Source organism: Serinus canaria, chromosome 4, assembly GCF_022539315.1.
Source record: "Serinus canaria isolate serCan28SL12 chromosome 4, serCan2020, whole genome shotgun sequence".
In the NCBI taxonomy this organism is placed as follows: Eukaryota; Metazoa; Chordata; class Aves; order Passeriformes; family Fringillidae; genus Serinus; species Serinus canaria.
In genome coordinates this window covers 19,207,069-19,231,796 of record NC_066317.1, presented here as the reverse complement: position 1 = coordinate 19,231,796, position 24,728 = coordinate 19,207,069, and the positions used below count along the sequence as shown (strand labels likewise).

At 36.2% G+C, this 24,728-nt stretch overlaps 1 protein-coding gene across 6 annotated transcripts in view; it reads right to left on the bottom strand.

Moving 5' to 3' along the window:
• The window catches only part of CCSER1 (coiled-coil serine rich protein 1), a 612,090-nt gene that overhangs the window by 219,212 nt on the left and 368,150 nt on the right, over positions 1-24,728 (bottom strand). For 4 of the 6 annotated variants that reach the window (XM_050973794.1, XM_050973791.1, XM_050973790.1 and 1 more), the window contains one exon: positions 16,508-16,585. In XM_050973794.1, the coding sequence (XP_050829751.1) occupies positions 16,508-16,585 (78 nt within the window). Of the gene's footprint in view, positions 1-8,981; positions 9,260-16,507; positions 16,586-24,728 lie in introns of those variants that run through there. The other 2 variants (XM_050973795.1, XM_050973796.1) reach the window with 1 other exon arrangement.

The following is a 24,728-nucleotide window of genomic DNA, read 5'->3' as shown; positions in this document are numbered from 1 at the left end:
GGCAGAGCTTTTTCCCTGTAGTGCAAAGACCAAAGCAACACTGATTTAGACACAGAAACATCTTTAGTAAAAATAATGATGAAAGTGCAGAGTCCATCATGTAGGTCCTCTGGTTGTCAGCTACAGCTGAAACTTGCCCACAGATGTTGACTCTGTAGTCAGATACTGGCTTTTAAAGACAAAGCAGGTGAAAATGACAGCCAACAGGAAAAAGTGTCAGAATATTTAAATATTCTCATTATTATTTCTGGAGTGCCTGTGCACCAGCCAAAGTTTACTGGCCTGAGTAATGGTGATGTGCTAATTCTATATGCATTCAGGAAATGCACACCAGATGCAGTAACTCAACACTAACCAAGAGCTTGGAGAATTCCAGGGGAAAAAAAAATGAAATTAAATATATATAGACATGCATAAATGTAAGGATTTTGTGACAATCTTTGATATAACTTATTTTCTTAACCTGGGCATACAACCTATTTTGCAATAAAACTGACAGAGATGCTGAGTAAGGCAAAAAAGTGTTAGTGAAAATTATGCAGTAACTTTTTCCAATTGGAAATTTTATTCTACAGTCAAAAACTTTCCCTCTTGGCTTCATTGGTACCTCCATATAAACTTGCATTTCAAGACTTTAAGTTATTGGTTCTGCACTCACAATATGACTCCAAAGAAAATAAAAAAGACATATTTCAAGGAAAAATGCTGAGCAAGAATGAGAACTGCAGATGGGGAAGACGACTGTTCACAAATGAGCACAAGAGTAGCATGGAAACCAAAATGCTGAAAAAGAAAAAGACTCAAAGGAAAAGGAGAAAGAAAAATACAGGGAGGAACAGAGACTAGGTAATTAGAGAATTGTAATGGGTCAAGGAGGCAAGCTTAACAGACTAGGCAGTGAAAGCACTGGAAATTTCCAGATAACATTTCAGAGAAAGATAGAAAAAAATTTAAAAAAATTGAACACTATGAAATATACCATAGAGTTTTCATCCCTGATTCCCTCCCCAGTGCCTCCCACACTTGCACCTTCCAAAAGAAAATAGTTTCCTGTAGGCAGCAGACCGTTTTCAGAAACAATGCTTTTCTTAACCTGTGAGAACGGACCTGGACTTCAGTCTTGGGAGAGGTGTAAGAGGGAAAAAATGTCATGCACTGTGGGAGGTTTCCCTGCTATCTATTTGAAATATCAACATCAGCTCTTATACACACAGACACACAGAGAGGAACAAATGTATCCAAATAAGGGTTAGAGAATAACATTTCACATTACTGTTGGGGTTATATTTAATGAGGTTTATAAAAAAAAAAAAAGGCGGAAAAAAATCTTACTATGTGCAAAAGAAACCCCAAATAACTAAGAAAATGTGCAGAAGACATTCTGAACTACTCAGCCTAAAGCCTCAGGGTAGTTCAATATAATGTTCTGGCATCTCAAATTGAACAAGGAAGTTGGCTCAGGCTGTTCACTTTTCCTTGTCATTGAATCCAAACAGAACTTCCTCTGGCTACAGGTATTGAGCTGTAAATATTTTTGTAGTGTTCTCAGTTTGATGGCTAAGAAAGTCTGAAGCAGCAGCAGGTTTCCCCTGGGCAAGAATGACCTGGACAACAGAACAGTTCTATAGCCTGGCCTTTAAAAGGGCTCCTGTGAAAAGGAGGTGAAATTTTTGCCATGCAAAATCCTGAGTAGATATGATGTGCCAGGTGGATTTAATGAGATTTTTATTTGGTCTTGCAATAATCTGCTCAAATTAATACAAGAACAAGATGAATATTTTATGAACACATGGCCCCAAGTCTTTTAGCATGTTTTTAAATGCTTTTGGAGAAATACTTGTACTAATCACAGATTAATTAATGTTATCAAAAGTAAAGGAGCATACTATATTCAGTCTTTACAACCAAAGGGCAAGAGGAGCAACAGCTGGAACAGTGCAGGATAGAAATGAAGCAGAAATGAGTATCTTTGGAAGGAAACCTGCCCAATGCTGTAAAGATATTAAATATGCCCATCTTTACACTGTAACATTAAGTAACTCATCCAGACTTTTAAAGAGCGTCAAGATTTGAAGCAATCTTCTTGTTGTGCAACAAGAACTGTGAGATCTTTTCTGAAGTCCAGGCCAGCAATATGGATGGGGAATAGCTCATGTTCTACCTCCCTTTCCATCCTCCAATTTACTGTCCTAGGACCTTCCACAAACGTGTGACATGACCCAATATGAAGAAATCATGCTGAGTTTAGCCAGAACAGTAGCGTGACCTGCTAAAAATCCAATACATTATGGGTACTAATGTAAAATAAGCCTTTTGGGAGTCTAAAAAGCTTCCTGCAGATCCCAAAAAGAATCTAAAAGCATTTTAAATCTGCATGGTCAGCTAAAAATGGTTGTTGTCTATGCAATCCAATCTGGCAGCACACAGTACAACTTCCTTGATATTCCTTTCAGAGTGTGTTACAAATAGTTCAAGAAAACCAAATGGTGGATAAACAAGTTTTACAGGAATTTCTTTTTTTGGTACAAGATAGAATAAACCAATATAATCTTCTAGGCACTTAGAAAGATAAATAAAAGTACCTTCACCTGCCATGAATTGAAAATGGCATTATTTTCTTTTCATAGATTTTGAACATAGCAACCAGCATTAAGAACTACAGAAAAGGTATCACTTCCTAGTCCCTGAGAATTATCCTGTATGGGTAATTTTGCCTTAAATGTCTTCTTCTCTTTCCTTCTGCCTAAAAATAAGAAAAAGACTGAGGCAAAACAGCATTTAGAAGGAAAAGTGTGACTTTCCGGTTTTTAGTATTGTTGAAGTTTTAGAAGCATGCTTTATGGGTGATAAAAATCATGTTTTATAGAGAAGAAAGGAGAGGATGAGCCAAATGGGACTGTAATGTGGAGAGAGAATAAAAACAATACAAGCAAGATAAAATGAAATGAGCAAAGGAGCAACAGCAGGGGAAAATAATGAGCCAGAACAAAAGCCTTACCACTAACAGGGTTTGCAAATATTTCCAACAGCAAGAGAAATTTGCAGACATGGAAACAAGAGAAAGGAAAACAGAAAAACCTGGTCTTTAGGAATGGAATCAACCAACTAATTTCTTCCCTTCCACCTAAAGTGATGCAATGCCCAGCTCCTGCAGGGAAAAAAGAGGTCTCTTGGCCTGGAGCACCAATGGAAGTCAATGGATGTATGCACAGCAGTCATCACCAACACCACAGTATTTCCAAACACAAGGTTTGCAGTTCCATTTGTTCCTGAGTTTGTTATGGATCTAAACTCACAGCTCCAATCAGCCACTTTATAGTACTCATCTCTCATACGTTACCAGATCTGTAACTCCATGAACCCACACACAGGGCACAGTGAACATCACTAAAGTTGGTGTCGCCTCTCTGAAAATGTATTGAAGAGCAAGAACAAACACCAGGATGCAGACAAGTGAAGGAAAAAAGGTGAGGAAAAAAGCACTGTGAACCTCCAAATCAGTGAAGAAGGAAGAGAAAGTGTTCCAAGGACTGAAGAAAACATACACACGGTGGCCTCTGGAGAGAACTGGACTGGAGCAGATGCATATACCCTGAAGGAACTGCAGCCCATGGAGAGCCCACACTGGAGCATCTCACAGTAAGCCACTCAGTCCCAGACCCCAATTAAAACCAGGAAAGCACAAATGACACAACTTCTTAGCCCTGCCTTGAGTTCACTGAAATGCTCTCATAATATCCAGAGTCCCATAAGTAACGTTACTCATGGCTTCAGCTAATCTTATATTTAGATTTGCAATTCAGCAAGCTTCTGACACAGAAAAAAATGGGCTCACTTCTGTCCAGGTATCAGAATGATTTAAAATTCCTGGATTTATTTTGCTATACATATGTGTGTGTGTGTGTGTTTATGTGTATGTATGTATGTATATACAGATATATATGAACCAATGTCAGAGGACAGTTCTACAAGCCTTCAAAGAAACTTGTGATGGTGGGAGTATGAGCAGATGCATGAAAATGTCTGAAAAGCTAACTGTTCATCATTAGTCCCATGATTATTGTTCATGTTAAATTTCTGTTCAATTACTTGAGTGTTTTTTGGGCTATCTGGATGCTGCAAAACATACAGAATCTCAAAAGGTGACTTCATTGAAGCCTAACAGAATCACTGAACTGGTCCATTTGCAAATTTTACCTCTAACCAGTGAAATTTTGCTTCTTCCATGTTGTCTTTGTTTCTGTAATATCTGAAATACGACAATTTCTTAGGGGTTCTTGGCAGAATTTATTCATAACACAACAGGACTCTTATAGTAGATTTGTCTTTGCATTATTTTTTTTCTCTTAAATAATTTCAAGACTGAAAATGAAATAATAGACATACACACATACACAAAGTTATATTTACATGGACGCTTTTTAATACTTGCACATTGGGAAGCTTGTGTCTTAGATGTGTGCACTTAAAATTGTTTTATGTGTTTGAGACATGAAGATCCTACTGTCTCCATCACCTCTTTCATGCAGTTGTGTTTTCCTCATTCTTTGCTTAAAATGTAATATGTCAGTGCAGGTGTTGGCACTTCTCTCCAAATATTCAATATCATGCATGCACCATTACACATAGTATCAAATCCAAAACTACCACTTAACTTCATCATTAAACTTATCATTAACAGCACCACCAAGCTTTTCCTTGGTGTCTTTAGACAAATTAAATTCTCCTTGAAAGTAATGAAGCTGGTTCTGGATATAAAGTTCTAATATGGTATCTACTTCATGCACTTTCAACTCCAGCATGATTTAATAGGTGCACACACAAAAATATATCTTTGCAAGGTTTTTTTGTAATGCATTTGCTAGCAACCAAACAGAACTTTTTTTCCTTTTATTGCTGGTATCCAGTAGATTCTACTTTCATTTTAATGCTTTTTTGTACAATACAAAAGAAACATTACTACTTCCCAAATCTCATTTATAATCCTTTCCCTTCATGTTCCTTCTTGCTGTTTTATCATTAATGTTAATATTCTGTTGACTCTTAGGAAGTAGAAGTTTTCATTACTAAAAATGAATAAATGAATACTAAGAGAGCACTGTTTTGAAATGGAGGCCAAGTACACAGCCTGGATATAGCTCCCACTGCACTTCTATTGAGGAAGAAATAGAAATAGATAAATGATAGAAATGGCACTGTTTCTTTAGTAAAAGGTACTATATACTGGCTTTATACCCTAAGTTTTATCTAAAACTCTAGAGCATACTGAGCAGTTTAAACTAGTGAAGTGACCAAATAGTATAAATATACCTAAAACCCACTAGTTAAAACTGGGTAAACTCAGTTTCAGAAGATAAGCCACTGAGTAGCTTTCCTATCTACTCAAAACCAATGATATGTCCAGCTCTTTCACCACGCATGCAATACCTATGACCACTAAAAGTCTCAATGATCATGCTAAAAATTATTTAAAATGCCTTTCATAAACATGATAAGCTACAGGAATTCTTTATTGCCCCAAATATTGAATTACAACAGAATAATTCCTATGCCAGTATTCCCAATATTCTCTGTGTTTTCAGATTGAAACAACTTCAGAAGATAAACAAAAAAACTCCAAAACCATTATCTGATAAAAATATCTGCCTTCAATTCAAGCTGGATGTAACCCTTCTGCCTCTCTATAGTACCCTGGGGTTTTTGAGACTTGTCTGCCTTTGACTGCTCATACCTGTTAAAAATCACTCTTGTTCCTTCTCAGCCTTTCAACATGTATTACAGAATATTTGCTATAGGTGTAACATTTTTGCACCTCTGTTACTTTTAAGTCCATTCACTCAACTTCTACTTTTCCCCCTCCTGCAAGGCTGTACAAAACAGCCTTGCACTCGCACATTCAGAATCCCTGGAGGAAAGCGCAGAAAGCAAACTCAGGTTAGCTGGTACCACTTGAAAAGCATCAAATGGAGAAAAACACTGTGTGCTGGTTAAAGTAACAAACCTCTGCATCTGTTAAATGCCAATGCTCAGAATGAGAACAAAGTATTTTGCCAATAGTGTTTTAGTGTTCTATCTCTGTTAACACAGTGTTACCATTGCTTGGAACAAGACACAGCCTTTGGATCAAGCCAATGACACAGGCATAATTTGTTTTTGCCTGGCTTACTCGGATATTTACAGAATACTTTATTTTTGAATATTTACAGGATAGCTAACTTAAGCTCCAAAGGGCAGTTACCAAATGACCAGGACACTATCACCCTTTTTGCACCAGCCGTTCAGTTTTCTATAGCAATGTGATGTAACACCTTTTATAGGATTTACCTGGCAATAGGTTTTGGTGGTGGGGAGGAGAGCAAGGGTGGCTTTGTCAGCTAGAAGTTTGTATCTTAGAGATACCAGTAGCAAGCACTTACTCTGTCAATGATCTTCCAATAACAAACAGTCCAACTAATTACAGGCATTGCATGCCACCAGAGCTTCCATGGCTATGAAGTTACTCACCATCAAAGGAAAGAAATCTTTGCAGTGTGGTAAAACCAGTTGTAAGGGTAACAGAGATGTCACATGCACTTGGAAGCCATGGTAAGAGGAAGGTGTACAACATGTTAACAAACATACAAGACAGATCCCAACTGGATTCCGGAATGAGGAGAAGGAAATGAACGTTACTATAGGACTCCTACAAGCAGTTGTAATAGCAGATTTACTGCAATGCTCCCACAACAGACCAGAAGCCACTGACCTTTTGTGATCTGAGATCAGAAAAGGCTGTGCAAGAGTGAGCTGTAAAATACACCAAAGAAAGAGATAGGTATGAAGAACACTATATATTTTTAATTTTGGATTGTTTGAACTAGATGTGCTGCATCACTCTCTACTGCAATAGTAATTTAAAAAAATCTTTCATCAGACTGTTAAGACTTTAATTAAACTAGCATTAAGTTCTTGCCTTTGCATACAAAGTATTGATTGTGTATCCTTGAAGCCTGAATAGTCAGTCATGTTTTTTTCCAGATCATTCCAATGCCAGGTGAGCAAAATAGCAAACTGAGTAATTTTTATTGGTTTCATACTACTTTGTAAAGTTATAGAGAAATGAAAATAAACCAAAGAAATTATGAAAAAAAGGTATTGGAAGTTATGGGTAATTTCACGGGGAAGTTAAAAACCCAACTCCAACCCAAAAGCCAAAGGGCTGGGTTGAGTTTTGCACTGAAATGACATCTGTTTGCAACATTTCTACAATGCAACATATATGGAAATAAGCTAGCTCTTGGAGTATTTTGAAGCATCCTTTCACAGATTTTGGAGGAACACACAAAAAAGCTTCTTTATTTAGAAAGTGAAACTTATTTCCTTTTCCTTGGAATCCTGAAAACATATTTTTAATTCCACTATTCTTCTTTCAATAACTTACACAATTTTTCACAACCCTCTTCATTATCCATATATATATTTCTCTAAGTGAAATACAGATCTCTGTGCCAAAAACTCAGTGAAAAATGTTATCTCTATCCTCTTCCAAAGAGCAGTATCTGACAAAGACTAAAAATATTATCATAATAAAGAGAGGGATGAAAGACAGAAGCAAGAGGTAAGCATTTCTATGTTTATCAACAATTACAAAAAGGATTTTTGTTCAAGGAAAGAAGGAAGAATCGTAACAGGTGAAGTTCAACAAGGAAAGTGAAGTTCAAAAGGATAATATGCACATGCTTGCTTCTGTCATTTCTTTCAATTATGAATTAGCTACTTAATTGCTTTTACAAGATAATTCCAACAAATACATTATGAACTATGCAATTATACACACAAAGAAATGCCAGGCAGTCTGACCAAAAGGGCAGGAGAGGATTCTGAAGGATAACTGTTAGGATCAAAGAAAAGACAATGTGAGACTAAGAAACATCATCATGTTAATTGGTACAGAATCAGCCAACATAATGCAACATCCCCTGTGAAGTAGGTTCATTCGCTTTCAAGATTGGCATGAATACTTAGCTGAATACTTTTGTTTTCAGTTCTGCTCCATTTAGGAATAACTGGTAAGATATTATTATTGAATGAATGCAGTTTGTCCTCTGTTTAAAGTTAAAGGTGCTAAATGTTGCTCCAGCTGAGGGACTGTTCGTATTATATAATGTGAGGCCAGACTGAAATGGGGCAGTAAAAAGATTCAAGCATTGCTTCTTGTTAGTAAGAAGATATATTAGCAGAAAAGGGTAAAGAATACTGCTGGCACAACCACCTTCTCATCTTACCTGGTAATGGTGGGTGTAGGGCACATCCTGGTGAATGAAGTCCTTCTTGGATAAGGTTACACAGAACGACTGACAGTGGCGAATTTCACTGGTTTCTTGCTTAATAAAGCCCTAAACTTGGAATTGCCCTTCCACATCCACCCTACCCCAACCCTCTGGACAACAACCACCATCCACTCAGGCAGCACAGTCACATCCAGAAAACACAATGCTTACTTTGCCCCCATTGACTGCCCTCTTAGCAACATCTTTAGAAGCCACATGAAAAATCAGATAGAAAGTACAGTAAAGCTATGATTCTAATGGATTAAAAAATCAGTGGATTTTTTAGGATCAGCTCTTCTGTTTCTTGGGACAAAGCTGGGTAAATTCTGGCCTTCTAAAAGCTTACCCAATACCCTGCAGAAATGATTCTTGAATCCCACGCAAGAATTATGTACATCATTATGAACATTTATCAGAGAGACCACATATTGAAAGGTCTTGACCCTGTATTCACAGCCAGTGCAATAGTGTTATTACTGAAAAAGGAAAAATATAGGTTTTAAAAAATAATGGTTTCCTCAGGTTTCCAGATCTTGAAGACATATTTTTTCAATCTCCAGAGACAAGCATGACTGAAGGATTTTCTTACATTTTCTTACTTGCAGTGAATCACCAATGGATGACTAAGTGCACAAAATGGTAAGAATAACTTTTATTTCAAATAATAACTTTGTCATAGCTTACCAATAATTTATTCATAGATACACTTAATAATGCAGATACTGCCAAAAAAAGTGATGTTTGACCGTTCATAATATAAATATTATCTTAAGTAGTAGAATTTTGCCAGCAATGGTAACTTGCAGCTCATTTCAGATACAGCAGTATTTAATTATATCCGTAAGTGCAGAGTGTCCAGATGTTTCTTTTTAATTTATTAATGATGGAACCAATGAGATGCTGATAGGTTTGTAAACTAAGCCTTCAGAACATGGAGAGTTCCACAGGGCCTTTAAAAACAAACAAAACAAACAAACAAAAAAGAAAGAAAAGAAAAAAGAAATGAAATGAAATCTTAGTGATGCATGGTTTGATGGCAACACAAAGTAAATGAAGAATTACTGTATCTGCTGTATGCAGTCATGCAGGCAGCAGGTAATAATAAAGCTTCTTTCACACTAATGATCAATACTACAATGATTTAAGTGACAATGTGGAGAAAAACAGGAATATGACTGATCAGCTTGTGAATGACACTGTTCCAGTCAGAAAACCCTTATGTACAACAAATGCTGTGTTTATACTGGAATAAGGTCACCAGACTGAACTATCCTAACAGAGGAAATCTACATGCAACATGCACACAATGCTAAAACATTTCCACATTACAATAAAACTGTGTGAGTAGATCAGTCTGTAATAAAAAGCACTCACCCTAAGTGTACTAATGTAGCAAAACCCATATACACACCTTATAATGCAGTGGTTATCCATGCCTCATTTTGGTTGTTGATCTTTTCTTCAAGGTGAAATCAAATTTTTCTCTTTTTTCAGAAAATATACTCAACACCTATTGTAAAATGCTGCCATTTTTTAGAATTCTTGATTGTTATTGAGTTTATTTAACTAAATTCCCATTTCATTCTTTTGAACAATATCTAAAAGGTTTAGTGCTGCTATTTTCTGCCCTTACAAATAAGACACTGCTCGTATTCAACAACAGATTCAGCAAGGTATAATCTGGTGGATAGCTGTAAAATAAATCTATTCAAATATCCTGTTTGTCAGTGTCCTACTGCTTTCTATCCTTAATGTAACAGGTCACAGTGGATGTAGTAAGAATATACTAATAATTGTAGGGATAGCTGCTCGCTTAGTTCTGACTGAGAGTAGTCCTGAACTGCTTTCTTTATAATAGAAAGAATGCAACTAGAACCTACTGCAAATACACTACTGCAAATAAATTTTGCTAATTCATACTTAGTACAGCACGAAAGAAAGTACAGCATAAAAATTAAAGTAAGAAATGAGACAAGAAGTCTAGATGGATAAATTTAAGTGAAAAAGCAAACTTCTGGACAAGTCTAAAGAGGTGATAGTAATAGAGCTAAAACAGAAAAAAGTGGAAGACTTCTGTCTGAACCCAACAGAACTTCTAGGATGAAAAACTAGGAATATCTGAACAGCTTCCTTTGCTTCTCCCCCTATTCCTCTCCCCCACCTCGACACATCTAAGCAAAATTAGTAAGTTCAGTCAATACTTCAAAGTACCTCATATTTTATTGTACTTTCAAAGCAAGATAGGAGTAGCATAACTGCAGATACAAAGACAGAAGGCTATGACAGAAAAATGCAGAATAAATAGAAAGATTTAAAACTTAAAAGGCAATAAAAACATTGCACTGTTATTGAAAATTACATTACTGGAAAACAGTGTTTTTAAAAGTTGTACTTTACATACTTTTAAAAACTATAATTAATATAGTAAAAGTACTATAATAATTTTGGGTCTGTGAAGAAACTCAGTTATAATATCATCATCATATTACTACAAATACTTAAACAGCACAGAACTTATCTATACAAGCATCCAGAAGCCCGCTTGTATGCCACAAATCAAACCTGAAGATCATTCACATCAATTCAGCATCACAGCAGAATGAAAATTTAATTGTTCCTCACTCCTGAAGGTAGCAAAAAATTAAATACAGAATACCCTGCTGATAATCAGCCACAGAATGAAAGTGTCTTTTTCATATGGTACACCTCAATTTCTGTTCCAGAACCCATTTACTACTGAATTTTCTGTGAAAGCCTGTTCTCCCTTTTCACACAGCATCACAAACACCAAACCCTCAGCACAAGCACTTATCCTCCAGCAAATTCAGCACCAGTAACTTGAACTGCTTTTCCCTGCCACAAGCAGGTGCAACAATTCATTCCTGTTCATGACTTGGTGGTTAAATGGAATTCAAACACCAAGTACATAGAGGTTTGATGGTGATGTAATGCAAGTGTTGGTGGAAGGCAATCATTAAAATCAAATGAAGTATCATCCTAGTTGACCACCATAAAAGCTTGATAATTTGCACACATAACACACCCCAGAAAACATAGATTTTGAAATTATATTTTGAAGTTGTATAGTAAAAATGGAAATTGGACATGAGAAGGAGAGAAAATGAATGCTAAAGGAAGTTGTAGGAAAGGATGTAGCATATCAATAACAACATGGTTATCCAGATATTGATAGGTACACAGACATACAATCAAAGCAAATACTGAAACGGTTAACGGCTGGTTTGATTTCTAAAGTTTTTTTTTAAACAAAAAAGTAATTTTGCATTAGGGAAAGGTATATTATGCACAAGTTTATATCATTTCCCTGTATACATGAGCCTACAAACTCAGAGACTAAATAAAAATATGGAGAAAAATAACCTAGCAGTAAAATACAACAGCAGATGGACATCACTCTCCAAGGGAAGGAGCAGAGGCAGAAGTAGGATATATTTTCCAGTTTTGGTGGCAAAACACAACTCCCTTCAGGCTTCAAACTATACAAATACTTAGGGCAGGAGAATATTTAGATTAGACTGGAAAGTTCAGGAAGTTCAACTACAGTATTCTGTTCCCTGCCTTCCTGAAGGAGAGAGGACCATGCAACACAGTCCCTTCACAGTATCCATAACCTCTGCTGGCTGGCTGGCTGCTGGGGAGGAACAGGAGCTGCAGCTAAAGCACCCTCCTCCCTGTCTTCCACTTCTTCCCAACCAATCACAGAGGCAGTGAAGGCAGTGCCCAGGTTTTGAGAGGTTAAGGGAGGCATGCTGTCCAAGGTAATGCACAGCAAGCTGCAAAACAAACACCCTTAAGTATGTATCAGCATGGATTTCAATATTGCATGATGGTACAGGTGATAAAAGTCAGTGCCTTCTAATCTGTCCCACAGCACTGCTGTTAACACAGTGCTGGTGAGCACCAAAGAAAGGTAATTTTTGTCTGTAGCTGTGCAAACCAAACTGCAGCAGATTGACAGCAGCAGTACACAAGTTTGTTATCTGAGACATCAGAAGCATCATACAAAATCTAAGTACCACTACACTGAAAAGAATGCTCATTAAATGGGGAATGAGTTTAGGACCAGTCCAAAGCCTGTTTATATCAGTTTCAATCTCAGTATGAAAGACAAAGAACAAACAGAATAGCAGTTCTCAGATATGAAACACATAAGATCAGCAGAAGGCAAACACAGAAAAGGCATTGCAGAAATCATGTCAGCTCTTAGGAGTTTCTACTTTGTGAAGAGTAAAAATAAGTAAAACTCTTTTAATCCAAAGGCTGATAAAGACTGACAAAGTGGTGCTGAGTTGTACTTCCCTTGGTGACAGAAATAAGAATTGTCCTGTGATTGTTTGATTCTGTTTTGAGACACATTTTAATGAAAGCTCATTAGCAGTGGCTCATGCTGCAGAGTGCTTGTGTGATACCTGCAGGATACTTTGGACTTCCTATTTTGCTGGCAGCCATTATTAGATTTGTATTCCACCACATGAACTTGCAATCAGTCCCAGTGCTAGACAACTGCATCTATTTCTCTTCCAGTCCATTTAGCTACCTGACCAACATGAAAGAAATTTTTCCTTGATCTCTCAATAAAAGAAAACTCTGCAAGCACAGGAAGGTGAAGGAGCTTAAACTGGCATTGATTATTGAAGACACATTAATAATTTATTATTTAGCAGCCTCGACATCAATCTGCTGTGCACATGGCTCTTTCTGCAAGACTCCCAACATGTTTTAAATAATTCTAAGTAAACATATTAAAAAACAAATTCTAAGTAAACATATTAAAAAAAAAACCAAATAAATTTAGGTCTTAGATGAGGATTCCTTGACATGCTGCACTAGAAAGCAACTAGCCTTTAAAGAAACCCTGAGTGCCTTCCAATGTCTTCCCTGGTATACATACAATAGTTGTGTTGATATTTTACTTTCAAATTCCTCAAATAGCAAAGTTGTCATGTTATTCAATTAAGGACACTGTAGCATTTCTCATCATGGAGGACCCTCTCTTGTCCTTATCAGAAATTACTTTAAACTTTATGTTTTAATTCCGTAATTAAATTTTGCATTAGACTGTTTTAATACAGAAAAGACATTAAGCAGTTTGCTCTCCAGTTCAAACAGTTCTTAATGAGAAACATTATCTTTACTGCTACAGACTTTATCTTCTACTTGTTTACTAAACAGTATTCTAAAGCAAGTTCCGCTGAAAAATCTCTGTGTGCTGTATGAGGAAAAAAATCAGAGCTCTATCAGAAATATTATCCAACAATTCAAAGCTATTGCAGGACATTGCATCATCCAAACTTTACTGACCATCTTTACAGTCAAATTCTGACTGTAATTATTTTATAGCCACTAAAATAAAATACATTTTAACAACTTGCATTCTGGTAGCTGCTCACACACTTACCCAAAACACTCATTCAATACTGTTTATGCCTTTTCAGAGCAGTACACAAAAACAAGAACATTTCCTCTCTGTGAAACACTTAATTTCCTCCTTCTTCACCCATTCCTTCCTAAATATAGACTCGCCTCCAGCTTTTTTTTATTACTGTACACCCTACGGACAAAAGGATTAATTCCTCATCTGAGTCAAAGTCAGAACTTCCATTTACTTTTAATGACACATCTAAATGAACTCCAAGGCTAAAGAACTGTCTCACTACTGGAGGATGTCCAGAAGCAAGCAAAAAAAAAACCAAAAAAACAAAGCAGGGGACTAACCTGTCTCAGTTATTTTGGGGACTAACCTGTCTCAGTTTTTTCAACTGCAAAACAGGTAACTTAAGATTACACAGTGGAACAAAAGAATGTATGAGAATATAAACCCAACCACTCATAGAGGCATTGTCTTAATCATTCCTGAATTATTGCACTGTGTACTGTATATCAATATATCAATATTTGAACTACATTCATGAAATAATGCTATGCAAATTCCTGGTAGCACTTTTATAAAACTGCTATTATCTTCTAAATTTGAATTAAGGAAAAATAAAAATGTGAGGACGTTTCGTTGTTGTTTGTTCTTTTAAATTAAAGCAGCAAATTTGTAATGATGAAATGAAGTTAAATTTTCTGCTTACCTCTTAAACCAGATCTGAAGTATTCAATGTACACTATTCTCAGAATGTGTAACTAATGGGGTGAAAAATATATCTTGTATTCTCTGTTTTGTATTTTTCTATTTCATCGAATTTCATATTAGCACAAGATTCTTGTAGTTGTACACACTTACTGACATCCTGAATAAAATGAGGTACAGATACTACTTGCAACAGTTACAACTTGTTCTTTAAAATTTCATGCAAAAGCAAAGAAAGAAAATGTAATTGCCCCTTGGATTCAACAGAAACACAGCTGAACTAATCATTAAAAGCTATCTTTCAGAGAAAAGCTGCACAATCTGATAAATAAAAGAGCAAGAAGTTTAAACAGTATTACCAAAAGTGTTAATAATATTTATTTGCACATTCCTTCTCACTGAGTCCCCCTAATTGTGATCATAGCAGGCTTGTGTTATTCCTGTAAATTCATTCAAATTTCTCTGCTATCAACCCTTGCAATGGAATTTTCACAGGAACTCTGTACCACATAAATACAGGTGAAGTGTTGTTCCATAGAAAAACATTCAACATTTCCTTTTATTCCTGCATTGCAACAGACTGTATGAGATAAAACATTACTGAAACTGTGACAAGGTAGGAATTTTACCAGGGAAGGCTGAAAAATATGTTCCACTAATTGAAGAGAATGATGCTAAAGAAAAAGATTTATTTAACTTATTGTTGTTATTATGACATTTAACACTCAAACCTCAGCCAGAAAATTGAACTTGTTTGGGAGAGGAAGTTCTAATGTTATTTTTTACTCCCCACCAAACTCCAAGGGAACACAGACTGGAAAAAGGGAAACAAGATATAATCTGCTAACAGCATGAGTACTACATATTTGATTTGGGAAAAAACAACAAAAAGCATAAATCACATCTGCTTAAAAAACACCAAGCAAACAACAAAACCCAAAAATAAACAATATAACACCAAAAATCCCCCAAACTTTACATATTTTCTGTTCCTATTTTCAGTGGAAGAATTTTATTTGACATCTAATGCATAAGAAAGTATTGTGAAGGATAATTGGTCAAAGAAGAAGTGGATTTTGTATTGCAATATAGAAAAATGTTTTAAAATGTTTTTGAATATTCTGGATTTTTCAGCAGTAAAGTAACATATACACACCTCAGAATTTCAGTAAATTCCACCAGAAAGAACTTCACAGACACAGTGGAACATAAGGGTTCATGTTTGGAAATCCACAAAAAAGAAGTTAGTGCAAATAAAACTTTTTGTATTAAAGCGTGAAATTTTGCTGCTTCTACTCCCAGAAGACAAAACTTTAGTGCTCCACTGACACAGAACTAAAAGGAAGATTTCAAAGCCTGCTTTAATTCCAGAGGTCTTTCCATAAACTTGAATCAGCATGTTGATCTATACCAATGCACAACCACAGCACTATTTTGCAGAAGAGTTTTTGAAGAATTATTGTTAGACTTTGCACAAGTCCCAGAATGGAACTGTGCTAAATGTTCCACAAAGATTATTTAAGAGGCTCATGTGAGAATCTCTTACATGTATTCAAGCAATGCCACACACAGACAGAATATTTCCAGTTAGAAGAACTGGGGAAATAATATTTCTACAGTTAAGGAATCTTCACTGACTGTGTTCTTGCATGAGGAAACATATTATCAATACACATTCTAGGAGAAATTCTGGCAGATGCTCTTTAGGAAACAGAATTTTAACATCACTTGGCAAAACTGTACTTATTCCATTATCTTTCAAATTTCAGATCTTGTTTAGACAGCATATGACAATTCCAAACATAATAACCTCATTAACTGTCAGTAAGTGTGCAAACAAATAATGAAAAAAACCAAAACAAAGCACTAATACATACCATCCACATTCATTTATGCAAATTCTCAGCTCTTCATAAAGCCTAAAATTAACAGGGCATTGGTGTGCTGGCAGGCAGTTGTAATTATCTTCTCATGTTTCTGAAGGTACTTTAGAATCATCAAATCCATGCATGGACACAACAACAGCAGAGGCAAACCAGCTGACAGAAGTCTGAACACCCACAAACATGATAAAAAAATACTGTTTGATGCAGCTACTTACATCATGGCCTATGAGTTCTGTCTGTGTGGATTTATCTGCTTGGGAAGTGAAAGCCTTCTGAAAGCACTGAGCCTTCTCCTGTAAAACAAAATAACATTGCACAGGTGAGTCCTGCTTTTCCTCACTGGCCTTTGCACGGCCAAACATCCAGATAAATTCAAAACTCATGCATGGACAGCTGGTAAGAAACAGATTTATTATGGTGCTCTTCACACTGGGAGGTTGATTTCCTTCCTATTGTATCATTTTATAAATTTATCTTTCTCTTAAACAGAGGGTGGACTCAGATAGTCCAACTCTGAGCTACGGCAGGGCCCACAAGAAGGATGGCACTGAGGCAGACAGGCAGGAAGCACTGAGCAGCTGCAGGGACTCCAGCAAATACCAGCACCACTTCAACAGAAAAAAAATAATTTACTTTTTTAAAAACATTAAGGAATATGCCAACTTACAGATCACAAGCCTGAGATGACTTCTGCCTCCCCCAACAGAAACATGTTAGCAAATCCTAAGCATTTCTTGGGTATTGCATTGCTTTCTGCTTTTCCCATCCTTGTTCCTCTGTACCTCAATAATTTTTGGAAGTGTGGCATGGAGCCTCTGAACAGGCTTGAGCAAAGATATCTGGCTGCTTCGACACAAAAAAAGCCTGGATTCTGATACTTCATTTGAAACTTAACACTAAGCTTGCTGATTCTCATCAAGCCCTTGAGCATACTATTTTAGTTTCCAGGAGAAACAACTCTAAATATGTGGGGTAAGGCAGGAAAAGGCACACAGGAGAGGAAGAAGAATGCAAAGTTCTTTACTGCATTGATTTATGTTTTCCTGCTTACTGATCCAGTTTAATTTTTCATTTGTATCTGTAAAAAATGCTTACCTTGAACTCAAATTCCTCCAGATGTACAAAACATAATTGAATGCTACGGACAGGAATGTATTACAATAAAAAAGAATTAATTTAAATTGAATTTCAAGTTAACTGACTCTCAAGTTCTCATATTATTCGATTCAAGGCAAGGTATGCACATCTCTACATTGAGCAAACAGCAGAAAGAAGTCAACCCCTCAGTGATCATTGTCTCCAATATTTTAACCCTTTAAATAAGGGTTGGGCGAAAAAAGAATTCAGACTGATCTCTTCAGTTGTACAAAACACTTGAGCACAAATATGCTGATAACAAATTTGCTTGGTGACAACCAAGTTAAAACTGAATTCATAGAAAAGGAAATCCTGGTTCTCATAGAAATGGTTTGTCTTCTTGAGGTTTGAATTTACTTGTCCACTACCCAGCTCACATTTACATGTTTAAAAAACAGGCATTACATCTACCATCTTGTTTTACCACATTTTACTGCTCAGAAGCTCCATGAATTTTCAAGTTACAAACACAGATATTGGGTGTTCAAGGAACATAGCAATTGGAGCAATACCATCATTAAACTGTGTATCTGATCAAATGGAACATTTCTGTATGGATTCAAAAAAATATATTTTGAAAAAGCAGAGAGGAAAAAAAAACCTGAATAAATCTAAATATTTATTAAGGCAACAAATTAACTGGGAAAGCTAGAAAGGTTGGAATAACAAATATTCTTTCCTTTCCTGGAGCTACTCCTTTAACTATGCATAGGCAGTGAGATCCATTTTTAACATACCCAAGTTCTGACTCCACATTAACATGGTAATATTTTTTATTTACATTTAGTGAGCAAACTAATAAAATGGGAAGAACTGAAAAATTCTAGATGTCCAGGTACTGGAAAAGAAAGTTTGAAACTCAAACCCTCTTCTTTCTTCTCAAGTATGGCAAAATAGAAAATGAAAGATGTTTACAAGCCAGGTAGCACGCTTTAACATTGATTCAGAACAAAAAAGTGAGTTACCTCGACATCTATTCACACAGCAGCCTTCTACTACCCTCACAGCATTTCTCCTAAGCATGATTACTACTACCAGGTAACATTTTAAAGCAATTTTGGAAGTTTTTTCAAGTCCTGAAACTTCCTTGAGACCTTCTTGCCATTTTATAAAAGACAAAAATTTCCTTCTTTTAGAGGCTTCCCAGTGAAACTGAATAATTATTGACTTTTTCCATATGCAACCCAGTCCTGCTTTCTGCCCTTCCTCTATGTATCTGAGTGGAGTCAACTCTCCCTCCTCTAAGATATTACAGAGTAAAAAGACTGCAAATAGATCTTTCCTTATCCTTTTTCTTAAAAGGATAAAGAAAACAAAAGGAAAGGGTAAACAGACAAGGTACCTTTGCCTTTCTAAAGACTAAGAAGGGACCAAGTAATTTATTTAAAATATATTTTTAGGATCAGCCAAAGTACTTCTAGGTGACTTTTTCTAAAGTGAGAGCATTAATGAGCATCTTTTCTTACCATTCTGTGTGTTGTTATTGCTTCTTATTAAAATAAACAGCACAAAAGTACATTTGCAGGTGACTCAGATAACAGCATGAAAAACTTTTATTCCCTGGGTCCATCCTAATTAGTGAAAAGGCAGGAAGAGCTGATGGCTGTTTTAACAGCAACGTTGCCAGGAACATTCACTGTACCCCTTTCTCTGAAGTACCTGTGTGTGTTTTTCTATCAGTGTGTGTTTTGAGGGGAGAGAGAGAGAAAAACTACATAGAAGGACGTTTTTTCAAACATAGCAGTTGCTTCAATTATTGAGATTATTGACTGTGGTATTTCAACAACCACATGAAAAGCATTAGACCATGATCAATGAAGATCATGTCTCTGTCTATTTCTTCACAGGGGAATAACTCTCTGGTACAAGAGTGTCCTGGTTTCCATACTTACTATGTTTGTAATAAGTCACCAGAAGGTGCTGAAACAGGAGGAGAAATAATAACAGTTATCAGCTGTTAACTGATGCAAGTAAAAATACTACAAATGAAACAGAAAAGTGAAATGTAAGATAAAAAGTAAAAAATGTAAGACAAAGAAAACAACTTAAGTCTTCCCACTGAAAGGCAGACAGAAAAATGTAGTCAGTTACTTAGATTTAGGGAGTCAGTAGAAGTTGATATTGATACATCTTGAAACATGACATTGGTTTTCTAAAACATTCCTTCTCTGAACCAGAGAGCATCAAAACAATTTTCACAGCTTTGACTGCAAACATGTCAAAGCTATTTTTTGTGACTGTCTTCTTATTCCATTCCCTACCAGTGACAGCTTGGTGACCACTTGTGGTGCTTTGTTTAATTGCAAATTCCAAAGAGAAAATGCTTGACAATTACTTCAAATCCCCACATTAAATCAAGGAGCAAAACTTACTGCTCCAGCTATTTTAAAGGAAAACTCTACTGTCCATTAGAGCTGTGGCTTTCATCCTCATGGATTATATTTTGCCTAGTAGATAGCATATTAAATATTTTTTTCTAATGGCTGTTTCGCCTTTATTGTTACCTGGTTTAAAATATAAAATATCGTAAATTAACTTTTTACCTCTGTCTGCTCCAGTCTGAACAGATTATTTTAATGAATATAAAATGAAAATAAAAGAGATGTTTTAACGTTTTGTCTCAGCATACATCCAGAACAGCCTCAAGAGCCACTAACACTGCAGTCAGATTTACAACTTACATGTGATTACTTCCCTTAACTCAGGCATTAACCCCACTGAGAATAACAATTTATGTTCACCACAGATCTGGGGAGAAAAAGCTGTTCTTCAGAAGACTTATAAAAATGCAAAGTCTTTTAATTCTGATGTGCTTTGGGATTAAACTTAATCAACAGCAGCAGTTAGGCAGAGAGCAAAGGAATAACAAGCAGAAAAAAACCTGCTTTCCACCATCTATTCTACCTAATTTACAGACTACAATGAGCTACAGAATTGACTTTATGACAGCTATTTCCATAGAAATTGAGTCCCTATTGGTTTGAGTCTCACTTTGGGAAGAAAACATATGATATCCAGCACAGCTCCAGTGATCAGCTGCGGTACAGCTGAGTCACATCACACTTGAAAACACTTTGTGAAGCCCAGCAAAAAGCCCAGCTGTCTCTTGAGCACAGCATGAGAAAACAGCTACAACTTGGTTCAGCTGTCCACACATAAATGTAATATGAACTGAGGTGCTAAATAGCCACAACAAATTTAGAAGCATTACTCAGGAACCACAGTGACAAACAGGTGTGACCATCCCCAAGGGGACTATTCCATTGATCAGGAGAAAAACATGAGAAAACTTGGTGGGAATGCATCCAAGCATGCACAAATGCAGGTTTCACTGAGGCTTATAGTGCTGTCAAATCACTGTAAACAACAAACACCAAAATTACACAGAATTTCAAAGAACATTCCATTGCTTTCACATAGGACTCTTACACAAACCAAAATAGTTTTTCAGTTTTCACATTATGAGACTTTTTAAAACAAAAAGCAAATTTCTATGCATATGGTAAATATGGCATCTGCAATGAAGGACAGCACACCTTCTGCTTTGATTTCTGTCAGATCATGATATCCAGGTATGAATCAAGAAGGGCTAAGACAAAGCCTGTCTCCAAGCAGTTTGCAATACTTCAATAATTAGTTACTGCTAAGTCAGAACACATCTAATGAAGAAAAGACAGTTTATAAAAATGCAGCCACTTCATAATAGGTCCTTGAAGTTCAACAATATTTATCAAGGTTTAAAATCTCTGACAGAGTTACAAGTCCTGCAGCAGACATGCCAGCTAACCTTACAAACCTGCAAAGGTTTACTAGATCCTAACCAGAAAGGATTATTACCCTTTTAAGTATTGAAAGCCTCATAATCCCAAGTATTGCCTTAAACTTTTCATCCCCAAGTTCTGCAATATAAAAACTCTTCTCTTTTGCTGAGTTCTGTATGACCTTACCAATAAAAGATGACTCCAAACTTTGAGAGCCCAGTCTATCAAATCAGAAAGAGAAAACACACAAAAAGTGAATCTCCTAGCCCACTGAGGTGAGAAATGTCAGAGACAGGAAAACAGTCTTTAAAATGGTGTGTTCTGACTCATTTATTTGATTGGAAGGTGCTGTACTGTAGAACTTGCCTCTACCACTTGTGTATGCACTGTAAAATTAAAAATAAACGTTTACAGGTCTGCAAGACCATCTCAGAATTTCAGAACAAGGATTTTGCAATTATAGCTGAGTTTTTAAGTTATTTTTCAAAAGCATCCTGGGTGGAAGGTGTCTGTTTATTCCATGTGGGAAAAAAAAAACCTATTGCAATTCTTGGAGTAGGAGAATTTCTTGACAATAGATGTATTTTGATTAATTATTTACTGTTTTATCTGTTGCATCAACAAAATGTTAAATTACTATTAGAATTTATGATTTATATTTTAAAGCAATACCTGTATATTGTTTATTTCTATCACTCAGGCATTCAGTAAATCTGAATAGCAAGTTGTCAGTCCCTTACTGATTATGGGTCCCATGGCTACTTTTAGATATACACCTATGTAAACATGTCACTAAAAAATGGAGGAACTTTTTTCTACTGATCACACCTCAAAAAAAACCCCAAAAAACCAAAAAAACAACAAACCAAAAAAAAAAAAAAATCCCCAAAAAACCAAACTAAAAAACAACACATAAAATTCACATACTCACATATGGCCCAGACATGGCCATGCACGCTTTGAATAATGCAATGCAATAAAACATTTATATGGTCACACTCTGTGAATAATATGGCCGTAACAAGTGATGCCAGTCTTAACACCCCAACAACAAAAAAAGCAAGACCTGTGAAAGTTATTGGAAGGAAAGGAAACACAAGCAGCTGTGCAGCCATAACCTTTCAAAAGACTGACATAGCAAGTACAGGAGTTCATGTAGAAATTATCTCTACAAATAGCCTTGAACCTTTAATAAGCATTGTTGTTAGTTTTAATTTGTGTTGTGGTTGCACCCAGATGTCCCAGAAGGTATTACTAAGGCTTATAGCAGCTCATCTAACAGAAAAGAGTATCTCTTTCAACCCATATATCGTTGGGTTATCACTGCTACCCCGACTGCTAGGACCACCTAGACAAATTAAATCCTGTCCCAAAATATAAAACACCCAACAGACCAGATGAGGAGACAGTATTACCCCAGTTTGATAACTCAGAAATGGTGGCGCTGGGACACTAAGCCTTACACAGAAGCAAAACATAAAACAAACCCCACACACATAAGCACTATTGACATTATCATCACACAAATATTTGAAGAAAAATAATAAGTGATTTATTTTTCAAGGTCATGTGAAGCCACATGAAGAGTTATGGAGTGTTGCATAAAAATGCAGCCCGAATCTCATGTCCTGGAAAAGCAGAGTGCCTTAAGCCACTAAATTCAACACTCACTTTAGGCTGGGAATTTCTGGGCTAAGTTACCTTCTCAGAGCCCACAGCAGAGGAGCATTCAGTACAACATGGAACTGGAAGATTACTGCAAAGGGTTACACATTAGGGTTCAAAGATTCAACTTGCACACCACTGATTCACAGTATTTTTACACAGCATTTTTATCTAAATGGACATCACAGATTGGCAGTGGAATTCTCTTCATTTAGTGCTCTCATTTTCCTAATTGAACAGTACTAAATAGTCCCTCTTAAGATATGAAACAACTTAGCAATTTTATACACACCAATTTTTGACCCATAATGTTTGAAGTACTCAATCATCAAAAATAAGAAAGTTTAAATCCATTTAAGTTCTGCTTTTTTATATTTGCTAGCTGAAAAGGGAGATGAGACCAAGTCTCTAATTAAATTGCTTGCAAACTCATGTTCAGGTTTTTCAGAAATAACTTCAACTTAGAAAATCATACTCCTTGAACAAGGAAATAAACAGATTTTTCAAGTATTTGTCTCAAGGAGGTTGCACATTACCTTTCTAAATCTAGCATGAACTAAGAACCTGGATAGGAAAATATGGATTAGACAGATTATTCCTGCCCTTCTGCCTTCACTGAAATATCCTGCAATAACCTCACCTCTAGGTGGTATGCTCATGATTCACCTGGCAGAGCTATGCAGACATACACACACAAAGCTAACATGTAAATGGGCACAAGCCTACTAAATTTAATTAAGAAGGGAAACACTGTTTATAATTTGGGTTTTTCTTCTTCCTTTAAACCTTTTCAGAACAACCACATTTATCACTTTTATGGTGTACATGACTTTAAATGCTGCCAGGTTCTGCATGGGTACACAAACGGAATTTCAGTCTGTCCAAAACATCTGTTTTGAAAGGGTTGAAGTTATTTTTTTGTAACTTTTCATGGTTTTATCGGGGACTATCGCTACTCATCCAAAGGAAAGCTCTCTGCTTAAACAAATACAGTACAATGTAACAGCACTATCAAAATCCTGTAGCATTACTAACAGATGATTCTCCAAAACATTTAAGAAGAGATTTTTCTTGGGGAAGCTGTTTCCTTAACTTTTGAAATTATCCAAGGCATTTGTTAACTTTCTGTTATGTTTTTCTTCCCTACCTACTACTGAAATGTTAACATCCTTTAGGTCTCTAAGAGGAGATATTTATGAGCATAGCCTATCAAATACTTCAAATATTTCAGTTGGTTTGAGGTTTCCTTTGCCTCTGTGCACATTGGTGGGATGTGATTCAAATCAGTGCCACTCACTCGACACAGAGATTTAACAGAACATGCATTAGACAGAGTGCAAGAATCATTAAATCATCACAGTCCAAATTGCAACTGTTGTTTATTGAAGGCTTCTGGCATTAATTAAACCTCACACAGCTAAGTATTTACAGCAATTTTACAGACTGCTGTCCTGAGGAATGAGATTCACAACTGTGGCATTAGAAGCATGCGGTAAAAAGGCAATGGAAGGGTCATTTGTGAGCTCTCCCAGCAGCAACTGCATGAGGAAGGCAGATTTTGATCATCTGTTGGTCAAATGAATAGAGAAAAGTAAAGACATAAATCAAATAATTGCTGTCACTATGGAAATCAAAACAAATCCCTGGACCAATCTCTGTGCTAAATAAGGCTGCATTCTTATTCACTGATACCAACAACATATAATCCCTACATCAATGTAAATATATCCAGCAATATTGAAAACAACCCAAAGCTGCCATTCTGAGCTGTGGTCCCTATGAATTTATGTCAATTACTCAATAAATTTTGGCAGGTGTTTTGGACAGAATCATCAGTTTGGGTTTAGCATGGCCAGAAAAGGACAACTCTTTG